This window comes from Bombus flavifrons, chromosome 11 (genome assembly GCF_040668555.2).
Source record: "Bombus flavifrons isolate JBK064 chromosome 11, iyBomFlav1_principal, whole genome shotgun sequence".
Classification (NCBI taxonomy): Eukaryota; Metazoa; Arthropoda; class Insecta; order Hymenoptera; family Apidae; genus Bombus; species Bombus flavifrons.
The window spans coordinates 2,940,571-2,954,680 of NC_138452.1; the positions used below are offsets into that span (position 1 = coordinate 2,940,571).

Consider the following 14,110-nt stretch of genomic DNA (forward strand, 5'->3'; position numbering starts at 1 on the left):
ACAGCGGCGGATATTACCTACTGCAACTTCGTACAAAATAGACGTTACGAGGTCTGCCAATGCACAATTGAGAAACACTATTTGAATAATTTCCTTAGCAATAATTTCTTCAGTCACGAATAAGACGCGTATCATTTTGCTCGCATAATACAATCACTAGAGCAATTAATTTGATTTGATTTTTTGAACATCATTTAATCATCAAACATCATTATAATTAAATGTAAAATACAACTTTCATTCATTATTCTTAATATTTATCATTTTATGGAAAATATTGAGACAATTATACATTTTAATAGATCTAACTTATAAATATTTGATATATTTAGTTTTCATTCGATATATATAAAATCTTTCATATTACATAATTACATAAAACTTTGAGAGATTAAATTAATATTTAATAATGCATAAAAAATAATCTGTAACATATTCAAGATATATGTACATAACAATGAATTATAATATGTGGCACTGACAATGAAAGCAATCACCAGTACATCTATAAGATTTCATAAATTTGAGCTCCGGAGATGGTTGTGCAGGTCCTAAATTTAAAGAATCTTCACTTTCTTCACTCATTTCTTCAATACTAAATGTATCAGTTAGATCTTGCTTATGCTTGGAGGAATCTTTCGATTTAGTTGTTGGAAAAAGAGTCATTTCTCCTTCACTAAAAATATATAAAGATATATAACTATACTATATTTACTATACTAAGAATTACTACATATATAATATATATATTACTAAATACCTTTCACTATCACTATGCCAATATTCAACAAGAGGAAGATGTTCTTTATTCTTATTTGGTACAGGAAGTCTTTGAATAGAAATCAGACCAGCAGCACTACTACCACTTCCGCATCCCTTATCATATTTTGGCAACTTCACATAATCTGAATTACGCTGAATACGTTTAGCTTGTTCAATTCGTGCTTCTGCCCAAAACAGATAACATATAAAAGAAATAGTAAATATTGTGATATTTGTAATTTATAAAACAACAATTAACAATTCAATACCAAGCTTTCTTTGCAATTGTTTAGTAGTAGAATTATGCTGTGATGTTTGTGTCTGATTGCTGCTACAACTGCTATCGCTTCCCTAAAATAAAAAGAAATAAAGCAATGTGTCTCTTTCATTATTATCTCTATTTACTTATTTTAATTCTAATTTATAAAATGGATAATATTATGGATCATATATTTACCAAGAAAAGTCTTTCATCTTCTGTATGACTAGTGGTTTTTGGATCACTGTCAATTCCACTATCTTCCATCACAAAATAAAAATGTATTGTAAACTAAAGATTAAATCTCTCAATTCATCTGAAATGAAGGTAAGACATTTTTAAATTTCCAATTACACAAAATTTTCATACACATAATCACATGTATAAATATAGCAACATTTTTTAAAATAACTAATAAAATAATACCTCTTATCACTTAAATATTCAATAACAATGCACACATTCCACCTTTAATTTACGTACTGTCATCTTTTATATACAAGTACTTTGAACAAGTACTTAAAAAATAATAATTTATTCTGAAATATAATACAATTTACATGTAATGCACATTCTATGTAAAACCATGCTTAATGAAAGATAATCTGAAAATTGTTACTTACAAGTATTTGCAAGCTATTCTGACTTATCTAGTAGGAAGCATGCTTACATTATCATGGTATGCTCCATTATTGATTTTCTTTCTCTATATAACCACACACAATATGTTAAAAATATTGCCCTTATTTAAAAGATAATCTTATATGTTTAAATGTATACTCTACCTCTATCTAAATGTATATAAATTTACAATTAAATATATTTGAGCACAGTATATTATATTCCTTTATTTATGCATATATTCAGCACTATAATATAATTTTAAATTTTTAATATATAAACCACCGAATATTTAAATTTTCAAAGCTTTAAAATTTGTATCCTGGTGTAACTTAAATAAATTATTATATTGTATGACAGAATTATTAACTTAAAACAGATAATATTTAAATGTTATGATAGTATAACAAGTTTCCTAGGAAACCAAAACTTATTTCTATATATTTATTGAGAAAAATAAGAGATATAAAGAACTTCAGTTTAGTTTTTATTTAGCTTTTTAATATATGTTTACTATAGTAAAACAGTTTTCTATTCATCTAGTACAAAAGCCAATTTAGTTAATACAAATATACAAATGAAATTCCATATCTTTTCATAAACTGAAAAATTTTAATATTATTATTTTAAATTGTAAGAGTTTGAATAAATATTATTCAATAATATAATATTAAAATTACATTATTGTTAGAAAGAAAACAAGAAATTAAAAAATTAAGAATAAAGATATATATATAGAGAGAAAATAATAACTTTTATATAATAATAAACATAAACACTAATTTGCAATATTTCTCTATGTAGTTGGATATTAAGTAAGTTCTAATCCAAGAATCATGCGTCCATCACTAGTAAAGAGAACACTTTCTAAAGTGGCAGAGGTATCAAAAGAACCAGCAAGAGTTAGTATTTCACACATTTTATTTAATTTAATACAATTTCAGACTCATTTAATAAAGAATTAATGACTATTTTCTTACTTATGTTTAGCATATAAGCTTCTTGAAGAGCCGTATGGATCTAGGTGGTGGTGATATGGATTGGTTACGAGGAAGAGTTTTCTTAAAACCAGAAGATCAACTAGTATTATCAGATGCAGTATGTGCACCTTTTCATTATTGAAACATCATACATTCGAAATACGCGTTTTTAAGAAAATTTGTAACTAATTCAAAAAATAAAACTTTAGGAATTACAAGAAGAGATTGCAAGAGTTCTGACTATACATAACACAAGAGTTCCAGATTCTTTAGTTGAGTGGTCATGGAAATTAAAAAGTTTCATATTATTACCTCCTCCACCACATTTAATAACTGTTCTAAGTGTTCCTGGATCACTATTGCATAAAGATTCTGAAGAAGCTAGAATACAATTGGCAGGAGGACTTGTTGGTAAAATTCCATAAATACAAATATAAGAAGTTCGCAATTAATTTAATATTTTATTAGGTAACATTTAAATATATCATTGTAGTGGATACTCCTTTTGAAGAAGCCATATTACATGATGATGAGGAAGAAAGAGAAGAAGAAGAGGAAGAAGACGAAGAAGAAGGAGTAGATGTTGAAGAGCAAGAAGGTAAGATGATTAATTATAATAATAGAGAAAGTTACAAAAACCTCTTCAAATATTTATTTTTGATAAAAGTGCAAAATAATTAAAAAATTTCTGTGTTTAAAATTCAAAATTTTGAAAAAATATTGAAAATCGTGAAGAACATGAACCTGAACCTGACCATGAAGATGATCATGAAGAAGAAAGAGTAAAACCAAAAAAAATACCAAATCAATTTAACTTTTGTGAAAGAGCTGCTTTGACTTATACCAATCCTATGCGAGTAAGTATAGAACAGTTTAGATTTTATAGACTAAGATCTATTTAATTATTTTTATATTAATTTATAGGAAATGAGTACCCAAACAATACCACCTCCAACAGAGACATTTAATACCCATGTTTTTCAATGGACAATTTTTGATGAGTATCAGGTATGTATTTTGAATTAAATCATTCAGAATTATATGAATTAGAAATAAGAATGAATATATATCTTAGGAAGATTTTGCTCAACAACAACGTGAAAAAGAAAGAGAAAGAAGAATTCCATTTCTACAACTGAAGAAGGAGGATATGAAGAAAAAAGCTCAAACTGAATCCACAGCATTAACATTTAGAATGTTACAAGCTGCAAAAACATTGGAACGAATGGTAAATCAAAATATTTTTGATGAAATAGCGCAAGGTTAATATTTTAATTCAGTGACTCCCAAAAAAATGTATACTTTATTTAGAGAAATATTTAATATAAATATTATTAGATTACAGATATTGGGATGATCCGAGTGATGAATTTAAAGTTGGAGAAGGTTCATTACTACCTTTATGGAAATTTCAGTATGAAAAAACCAAGAAACATGATGTTACAGATTTATGCTTCAATAGTAGATATTATGATTTATTTGCAGTTTCATATGGGACAAGTTAGTAAAAAATATAAAAATTCGGTTATATACAAATGCTTATATACAAAATATTTCAGTGTCATTTAGTAATTCGATAATAGATGGAACAGTATGCTTATTTAGTTTAAAAAATCCATCATATCCAGAGTGGATCTGTCCAACAGAATCTCCTGTAATGTGTTTAGACTTCAGTGAACAACATCCACATCTTTTAGTTATTGGTAATAAAAACAAATATTATATAGTACATTTTCATTAGAATATCATTACTATAATACTGTCTTTTTTAATGATAAAGGTACTATGGATGGTGCTGTTGCTGTTTATAATATTATGTTGCCACCTACAGTCCCTCAATATAGAAGCAATGATGTTGTTCAAAAACATGGAGGTATTGTGTGGGAGGTTTGTTGATTACAAATAAAAATATCTAAAATGCCTAACAACATCACTGTGTTAATTACTTCAAAATGTATTTATCATTAATACAATATTTATGATATATAATTTTCAAGGTACATTGGGCACCAGACACGGAAGAAGGTAATTTAGCATTCTATAGTGTTAGCATTGATGGAAAAGTAAACTACTGGATATTAAGTGAAAATAATCTTGGTTTGACAACTGTGATGACCCTTTTTCTGGACAGACCACCAATACCTGGACCAGATGGTACTATAATTACACTTAAGGGTGAGAATATTTTATACCATTAATATAACTTCTAAGATTAACAAGCTCCAATAAATATTAATAAAATTTACTAGGTTGTGGAACATGTCTAGCATTTCACCCTGCAGATCAAAATGTATTCTTGGTAGGAACAGAAGAAGGAACAATTTATAAGTGCAATACAGCATATAGTAGTGTTTATATGAGAACTTATAATGAAGCACACAATATGCCAGTCTACCGGATAGTATTTAATAAATTCAATTCCAGCATATTTGCAAGTTGTTCTGGTGATTGGAGAATAAAAATATGGGAAGATGATAGGATGTAAGTTTCAATTACATTCATAGTTTTCTTAAATTCTTAATTTTTTCTTATCTGTTAAGTATGCACTGTTTTAGGGAACCTTTATTTATGTTTGATCTTGGTGTTCCCATTGGAGATGTTCAATGGGCACCATATAGTTCAACAGTATTAGCTTGTGTTTCAAATGATGGGAAAGTTACAGTATTTGATTTGAATGTAAATAAATATCGACCAATATGTAGTCAACCAGTTGTTAGCAGAAAAAAATATAAACTAACTAGACTTGCATTTAACAATAAATTACCATTCATTATAGTGGGCGATGATAAGTATGTAATTATTTTATAGTTTTATTCAATGATATAATTGTATGTTTAATGAATAATGTTATAATACAATTCCATTTCCATGTCTCGTCAACAGAGGTACCATAAATACATTGAAATTGTCACCAAACCTTAGATTAAAAGTAAAACCAACTAAGAGGCAACTTCATTTGACACATAGAGAATTAGAAATTATGAAATTAGAAAGATTATTAAGTTTTGTACGTGAACCAGCTATTTTACCACCACCAAAAGATGTAAGGGTAGAAATCTAAGCCATACTTTTAATCACAAATATATTTGCATGTGCTTTATTAAAATAAAATCTGTCTAGATATGAAAATTATATATTGCAGATAATAATGATAATCATCACTATTGTATAATACTATAATAAAAAATTATAATATTCTCTAATTTTTTGTAAACATCAACACTTTATTAACATTTGCTATAACAGAAAATACATATTAATATCTATGTCTTTATATGAAGAAATTGGCACTAAATTTAGAATGATTTACAAATTTAAACTTATCTATATAATTACTATAACATGTCTTCTAGACTAGAAGCAATTATTAACGATTATGAAACTACTTTAATACATTCCTTTGTAAACAGAATTATTAATGTTTTTGCAATTCCATATATAACAGTACCACATAGTTTCATAATAAGTCTTTAAATACTTTTAAAGAATAAGTGATTTCAGAAATAGTTTACATTAATTGTATACATATAATAATATTTGTTGTTACCTAAATTTGTATATGAAATTTAATATGTATTAAAAAAGGATAATAATTAAGAAAATATCAATGTAAATATCGAGTTACGTATTTAATAATAGCTAATATTATAAGAAAATGTGATCCAAGTGAAATTGTAATATCCTTATAAAGAAAAATTTGATTAATGGTTTTAAAAAGTGTTTTAATTCAACAGTATGCACAATTTCCTATAAACTTAATACAAGCATTATTATTACACAAATCTTATTTTCTGATATTTCAAATGTATTAAGCACTGGCTATCACAGTGTCTGTTATCTTTAATTACCTTTTTAATATAAAAGAAATATTTATGTATAAGTTGTTATATCAAATTAAATGTTATTGAACAAATTATTTTTTCGAAAGAAAAATGATGTATATGAAAAAATACTACCATTTATATAAAACAATTTAGGAACATATAATATTAAATAGGAATAATTTTAAAATAATATATAAAAATACTAAATAACATACAAAAATATTGATTATAAATACAGTTAAAAATATAAAAAATATATTATTCATTAAACTAAATAATTTTTATATCTTTGGCACATCTATTTGTTGTATAAAACGAAATCGAAATGAAACATTTAATACTAAATTAATACTGACAATGCATATGCAAGAAATTAAAATCATAATATCAACTTATAAACTACATTTCTTTTACAAAAAAAAAACATATTTTATAATTATCTAACCAACAAGTTTCATTACTATATTACATTCAAAACAATCTGAATCTTTCTTAGGAACTTGATATCATGACAATTTATTATTAATGAAACAAAAAAAAGAAAATTTTTTTATCTCCAATACGCAATTATTTAAATACAATTAAAATTTAAGTACCTATATATTTATTATAAATGTTAGAAAATATATAACATCTACATTTTTAAGGACATTTTATAGAACCTTCCCTTTGTTCTCATACTAAATTTCTAGCCAAATTAGTAATAATTCTTATTCTAGCATAAAATCGCGTAACCTTATACAATATCGGAAAATAATATTTCTCATTCGAAAATGTTATAATGTATTCCCAATACAATTTTTTCATAGGATATACTAATTCGGATGATTAAAATTATGGAAAAAGATTGTAAAGCCTAAATATATTTGTAGATGAGATAATTATAGATTACATAATTTAAATTATGTATTTTGGAAAAATTTCTTTCCCAATTTCATATATGACTTACTACAAGATTAACTTTTAATGAAGAAACTCTTGAAAAGAAATTTTACCAGGGAGTTCTGGATTTTCTATCACACCCCTGAAATATTTTAATTCTAAAAAATCCCTAATATTATTTGGGCATGGCACTTGTCTGCCAGCAAATTCGATACTTGACATTGGATGAAGAAATTGCTCTGGAAAATCTTTATTGTTTAAAAACCATGCATCTCTAAGCATAGACCCATTTTTTGCATAAAATGGAAGTATGTTTACAGTTAAATGGTTTACCTTTGAATACTGTACTTCAAAAAATTCACCTTCTGTTGCCTTTTTCCAGACAAAACCATGATTGTCAACAACAGGTTTATCCATGGCTTGAATTAACCATGACGATCTCTCAAGATCATCACGATTTACTCCTATTTGTACTTCATGATCCCATGGTAAAATATCACCATTTCTCATAGCACCAAGTAAAGATCCACTTTCTAACCAATATCTGATACCAACTTCTTCTAATTTATCAAACACATGATGAGCAACTTTTCTCAATCCTGAGATGCAGCAAGGTGGAGTAAACCGATTTTGATAAAGATAAGATGGAATACCATTTATGACTGGTCCAAAACATCTACTACTTTTTCTAGAACAGCCATACCATTCTATAGAATCGGAAGCTCTTGTAACCTTCTTAATTCCCAATTTTTCAAACATAGTTCGTTCACGATCTTGATGTAACTGTTGTACCTTCCATAAGAATTGCGTACCTTTATATGATGATTTTCCTTCGTTGAAATGATAATTTGACAACATATGAATCTGGCAACATGTAATAAATTATTTACTTGAATAAATTTTGCTTATTATCAATATATTTTTATACATTAAACATCGTGGATCATAGTATTTGAATCATAAACTTAAACAAAGAAATAATAAGTAAAACCTTCAAATATACAAAATTAATAAAAACCTTTTCTTTGTTAAAAATTAAATATAAAGTACAAACCTTTACACCTAATGCAGTTGTTTGAATATATAATGCATCCGTAAAAGGTAGTAAGAAAGGATCAGTTAATTTTCGTAATAATTTTGTCTCAAGCATTGTAGCATGTTTTCCATTTATTCCATCACATTCAGTCCCCATTGTGTATGAGAACTTCAGGCTCCATTCTTTTACTTTTAAATCTATATTGACACAATTTAAAGTTATACTTCCTACTGGTACACCTACAGCACCTAATTTTGTAGTTTGTGATACAGTCTCCTGAAAAATAATTGATATAAGACAATTAAAAAAAAGCAAACTATTGCCTTACAATAAAGTAATAATGTTATATATAACGTATTTCTTACTTCCATGCTTTGCTTGGTAGAAAGCCTACTACCATCAGGTAAAAATAAAACGTATTTTGTACGTATATAAAATAGTGGATTTCTTTCATCGTAAGATTTATTAAATTCCGGTTGCAAGTTTATTAGTTTAACATTTTGCATGCTTTCATTTGCAAAGTCCAATTCCAATGGAGGATATGGTAATTCATTGCTTACTATTAAAATTGGTATAGTAGGAAAAAGACTTAACACAGACTCTACAGTGGAAGTTACATCATTTTCAAAGGTTTCAAATTGTCGTATAACCACAGTTACTAATCGAGCTAATCGCCGATGAAGTTTTTGCGGAGGATCAGGTGTTACGACGGTAGTTGGTGTCAACAATCGCAAAGTGTTTTGCGTTGAAAATAACCTCCATATTCTGTGCCACACAATAATATTAGCTAGCAGTGCAAGCACTAATAACGTTCTTACAAACTTAAAACGCATAATTATCACATATTTTGTGATATCATCGTAGATCAAATTTTTTTCATTTCATCCTTATATTATCACACCTCCAAATTACGTTTAAATGTTTGACAAATCACAGTACCTCTGCATGTTTCAATTCACTTCTACTCAGCACTGCCAATCTATTATTTTCCGGATGCAACATAAGAATATAACAATTGAAATACTATTTATATTACATCATCATTTAATAAATATTTATTGTATTATTGTAAGGTTTTAATATTTTTAACTAATTTTCCGTGATAAAAAACGAAAGTTTTAATCCAACATTTAAAAAATTCAAAATTACGCTACGATCTGGTGACATTACAAGTGTAAATGTTTAGAATACTGTCTTGCTGTTGTTTTTACATAAACGTCAAAGTCTACATTTGTTGCAATCGGCGTTCCAATGAAATTGGTAGGAACGTAGAACTAGTTCTGTGATCATTGTATTATAATTTACGTAAACGAGAAGTAATAAAGTTCAGATAAAATTTGACACGGAAGCCTTTCTATCGAAGTACCATGCCTCTCCATCGCTATACTCATGCAGTTCTATGTAGAATTCCTCTTTCGCTTCGTACAAGAGGCGAGGTCACATTAGACGAAGCTAGAACTCAACATTTGGCACTTGCTCAGCTTCTACGAGAACTCGACATCGACGTTGTTGAAATGCCACCGGATGAAAATTCACCGCTCTGTGTTTTTGTCGAAGATATCGCAGTTGTGTGCAATGGTATTGCACTTATAGCACGGCCCAATGAACCATCGCGCCTAAAAGAGGTATATTTATAAAATCGTATAGTAATTAATAAATAGTTTCTAATTATATTATTGTTATTTTATATAAATAATGAAATTTCAGTCTATTATGCTATTGTATTATTTAAGAGAAAAGCTAAATCATTAAATATCATTTTAAGTATATATCAATATACTATATTGTATATCAAATTATAACATTAAATTAAAAATATGAATTGAACAATTATTTTGTGCATATTCGCATAAAAAGAATATAACTTCATTACATTGTTACATGTATTAACATTATTATTCTGTAATGTTTCCAGTGTGTGAATAACTAAAATAATGATGATCTAATTCCAGATTGAGACAATTAGAGCTGTTTTAAAGAAGGAATTGGAAATTCCACTTATAGAAATAGCTGACAAAAATGCTCGTCTAGATGGAGGAGATGTTTTATTTACTGGTAAGTTTTATTTTTAATATTAAGTTAATGAACTTACAACCAAATTATTAAACAGAAGTAACTGATTATTATAGGTCGTGAATTTTTTGTTGGATTGTCTCATTATACTAATGAAGCAGGTGCAAGAGCAGTTGCAGCAGCATTCCCAGAATATCCATGTGTACCTATTAAGGTTGGTTAATTATTAAAAGTTATGTTAGTAGTATTTAATATAATTTATATAGTCATCTGCTTTTTAATATATATTACACTAACATTTCAGTCCTCTATTTTATATAAATCTATATTTACTCTAAAAGTGTAAAATAATGCATGAATTATTTTGTTAAATATCTCTTGAAGTAAGAAGGAATTGATGTTGTTTGCATAATTGGATTTTATTTGATATTTTTCAACATTTTTATTTCATTATATAATCTGTGTCATCAATGAGTATTATGTGTTATAAAGAAATTAAAACATATATGTGTATTGTGATTGTTTTAGAAATATACTTTTTTGTATTATTAGTATCTATATCATGTAGTCTTTATTATATCTTGAAAGTTAGTTTAATGAAGTCATGTAATAATATATGATATGGGTAATTGTACTTTGAATTTTATATCCATATATTAAATTAATAATTATAGTCTATATTATTAGTTGCATATGAATTACCAAATAGTTTTGTTAGTAAATATTAAACTAAAAGATATTACTACTTATATTAAGAAAACTCGTTTAAAGCATACTACTTATATAATACATAACATAAATGCGCGTGAGACCACACACACTTACACATATAGGTTATAAAATATGATTGACCACAACAAAAGGTTAAGATCAAACAACTTACCATTCTGGTATTCATTTAAGGTGGGTGATGGTGGTGAAGAGGTGATAGTGGAGAGTCTTACCTCAGCCCCAATTCAGGTTTGGGTGTATTAGACTGACTCTCTTTTGCATATTATATTGAAAAAAGATTTCACGATTTAGAAACACAATTTTGCACAGTTCCAACAAATTTGTTTGTGAATATACTTTTTACAATTACCCATTACAGATTTTAAACAGAATGCTTTCAGAAATGGAGTTTTATATACGTAGTATGTAAGTTATGGCTTGGTGTAATTGTGCACATGAAACACATACATACACTGATACACAAGATCATATTTCACTCTTGCATGTGTTTAATGTTTGTATCTTTTTGCATAAATTTGTCATATTGTAGAATTTCATACTGTGCAACTTCAATCAATTTTATAAGTATATATAAAAAAAATGTATGTAGAATATACAAAAATATTTTTGTTAAAAAGTATATTTTAATTTCTATAATTATAAAATTTTAATAATTGATTGAAGATACATTATTTGCTACTCTTATTATGCATATTAAACTCATAAATCAAAAATAGTAATTCCATCAATTTTACTTGGTTATTTTTCTTATGCAATTCTACAGAGGACTTACATATATGTATTCATTTTTCATTTTCTATTTTATGCATTGTGTTTATTATAAAAGCTAGCTGATGAAAATGATGCTTAAATTATCTAAATATGTATCTATTTTGTTCTAACCTAAGTTACATCTGAAATAATATAAATATCATGAATATAAAAAAAAGGTTAATAATTTTATCATTATTACATTCATGATTACAATTCATGTATTGTTTGAGATTGAAAATATTTATATTTTTATTTAATTATTGTTTATAGGTTGCTGAATCCAAGCGTCTTAAAGGTTTAGTTACAATGGCTGGCCCTGATATTATTTGTGTAGGTGCTGGAAAAGAATCTCAAGAAGTCTTGAAGGTATTTATTTGTAATTTAAATATCATTACTTTTTACATTTGTTTATATCTTTTCAATTTGCCCATCTTTTACATAATATATTGTTTATAATGCAGAGAATTGAGAGGGAAGCAACTTATAGTTACCAAACATTAACTGTGCCTGAAGATGCTGCAGCGAATGTACTTTATGTTAATGGAACTCTAATTCATAGATCAGAAGATGAGATTCCACAATCAAGTAAAGTTTTTGCAGAAAAAATTGAGTTTCCAACCAGATCCTTACGTATGTCTGAATTAGCGAAGGTTAGTTCCGGTTTAACTTCTTGTTGTTTACTGGTGCGTAGACCCAGACATATTCGCAGTATTTAAGCTAAGGAATGAAGACCAGAAAAATATGACAACCTAGCAAACGTGTTAAATTGCTAGGATCATATATTGATGTGAACCATAAAATCAAGAATTTAAATATTTCTAATAGGAAATATTACCAAAATGCTGTGCAAAAAACTATAATATTGACGTAGCATGTACGTCACTCCAAAACTCTAATAACTACTTTAATGAACAGAAAGATTATTTTGTAATTATTTTATAAAAAGATTATCTTAATATAAAAGAGATTTTATAATTAAGAAGATTAATATATTTGATTTTAACGTATTTACAGTAGAGATAATATATTGAGACTTTATTTACCTAATTTGTAGTTTTATATCACATGAAGTCATAATTTCTATCTTGCCATTTATATAATATTCATCTTTTTTTGATATGTTTCAATTTTATTATGACAGCATTTATAAATACATATTTTTTATATTTTCGTGATTTCAAACCTATTTTATGATTGTTTTTTAGTTATATTTTATATTTTAATAATATATGATGAACTTTTACATACAATAAATTTAATATCAAAATATTATAGTAATTTAATTATATTGCACAAAATTTCTTTTTTATAAAGACCAAAAATATAAAAAAAAATTGATCTATAGATTATACAAGTAAATCAAAATGAATTTTTAATTAAGCACAAAAAGAACAAAATCATAAAATAAAAATAAAAAACCTAATACCAATCTATGTCTTCGACTTTTGATATTTTGTGTTATATTATTAAAAATCAGTTATTAGAATCATCAATCATCAGTATTCTAATACCTTTGAATGCATTTGCTACTAGTCTATTAAAAGTGTTCACTTAATGTTCACCTATTCAAATAGAGTTCTTCTATAATTCAATTATGTACTACAGAGTTAATGATATATAAAAGCACTGATAGTTAAGAGTTAACATGCTGATTCACATTATAGCAAAGTTACATGGTTAAGAGTCTACTGAGCAAAAGGAGAAGTAAAATTTCTGTATAAGAACAAATTTCATATATACACAATATATATTGCAGCAAGCTTAAACCGTTTTGGCAAATTTACAACTGTAGAGTATCAATACGATTTGTAGTACTATAATATAATTTCTTGATATTTCTTAAAATCATTACAATATTAAAATCAGTTTGTTATATTTTTATATACTTTAATATGAATGTTTTCATATTAATCCAAATTTTTCTTTTATTTTTGCAACTCTTCTTATTCTTTTTTATTGCAATTATATAAATTTTGTAAATTGAAAATGATTTCACAATGAATATTTTACACGTTATAATATTAGGTTTAGTGTCATTCTGTATATTTCTCAAAAAATTTTCCAAAGTGTATAAGGCTACGAAGTTGTAAACAAAATAAAAAATATATGCTAGACGTTATAGTCTAGTTTTGATTAATTGATTCCCTACCTAAGTGAATGGAGAAATGTGAATGTATTTATTACTAGATCCATTAATAAAATAATAGATTTACGTATTTAAAAAACGTTCTCACAAAACATTTGCAAT

At 26.4% G+C, this 14,110-nt stretch overlaps 4 protein-coding genes across 6 annotated transcripts; 2 read left to right on the plus strand and 2 right to left on the minus strand.

Moving 5' to 3' along the window:
* Window positions 1-2: 2 nt before the first annotated feature.
* Window positions 3-2,005, minus strand: LOC138184639 (uncharacterized). 2 transcript variants are annotated; one of them, XM_069122755.1, is made up of 6 exons: window positions 1,645-2,005; window positions 1,448-1,560; window positions 1,220-1,337; window positions 1,032-1,113; window positions 761-944; window positions 3-676 (listed from the first exon to the last, which is right to left on the minus strand). In XM_069122755.1, the coding sequence occupies exons 3-6, from the start codon at window positions 1,286-1,288 to the stop codon at window positions 463-465; spliced, it is 549 nt and encodes a 182-aa protein (XP_068978856.1). In that variant the 5' UTR covers window positions 1,289-1,337; window positions 1,448-1,560; window positions 1,645-2,005; the 3' UTR covers window positions 3-462. The 2 variants fall into 2 exon arrangements, with proteins under 2 accessions (XP_068978856.1, XP_068978855.1); XM_069122754.1 differs by having other exon boundaries at window positions 761-947; window positions 1,645-1,994.
* On the plus strand, window positions 1,733-5,683 carry LOC138184636 (dynein intermediate chain 2, ciliary). 2 transcript variants are annotated; one of them, XM_069122750.1, is made up of 15 exons: window positions 1,733-1,818; window positions 2,447-2,544; window positions 2,633-2,740; window positions 2,832-3,033; window positions 3,116-3,220; window positions 3,358-3,479; window positions 3,547-3,630; window positions 3,698-3,884; window positions 3,961-4,122; window positions 4,182-4,325; window positions 4,403-4,509; window positions 4,620-4,797; window positions 4,872-5,103; window positions 5,178-5,411; window positions 5,506-5,683. In XM_069122750.1, exons 2-15 carry the CDS (start codon window positions 2,479-2,481, stop codon window positions 5,681-5,683), a joined length of 2,109 nt encoding a protein of 702 aa, XP_068978851.1. In that variant the 5' UTR covers window positions 1,733-1,818; window positions 2,447-2,478. The 2 variants fall into 2 exon arrangements, with proteins under 2 accessions (XP_068978851.1, XP_068978852.1); XM_069122751.1 differs by having other exon boundaries at window positions 1,752-1,795.
* LOC138184637 (ribitol 5-phosphate transferase FKRP) lies at window positions 2,546-9,413 on the minus strand. The gene is made up of 3 exons (XM_069122752.1): window positions 8,730-9,413; window positions 8,383-8,640; window positions 2,546-8,192 (listed from the first exon to the last, which is right to left on the minus strand). The coding sequence occupies exons 1-3, from the start codon at window positions 9,195-9,197 to the stop codon at window positions 7,410-7,412; spliced, it is 1,509 nt and encodes a 502-aa protein (XP_068978853.1). The 5' UTR covers window positions 9,198-9,413; the 3' UTR covers window positions 2,546-7,409.
* Window positions 9,414-9,556: 143 nt separating this feature from the next.
* LOC138184638 (N(G),N(G)-dimethylarginine dimethylaminohydrolase 1) lies at window positions 9,557-13,973 on the plus strand. Its single transcript, XM_069122753.1, has 5 exons — window positions 9,557-9,989; window positions 10,317-10,419; window positions 10,494-10,591; window positions 12,133-12,228; window positions 12,324-13,973. Exons 1-5 carry the CDS (start codon window positions 9,732-9,734, stop codon window positions 12,576-12,578), a joined length of 810 nt encoding a protein of 269 aa, XP_068978854.1. The 5' UTR covers window positions 9,557-9,731; the 3' UTR covers window positions 12,579-13,973.
* Window positions 13,974-14,110: the final 137 nt, after the last annotated feature.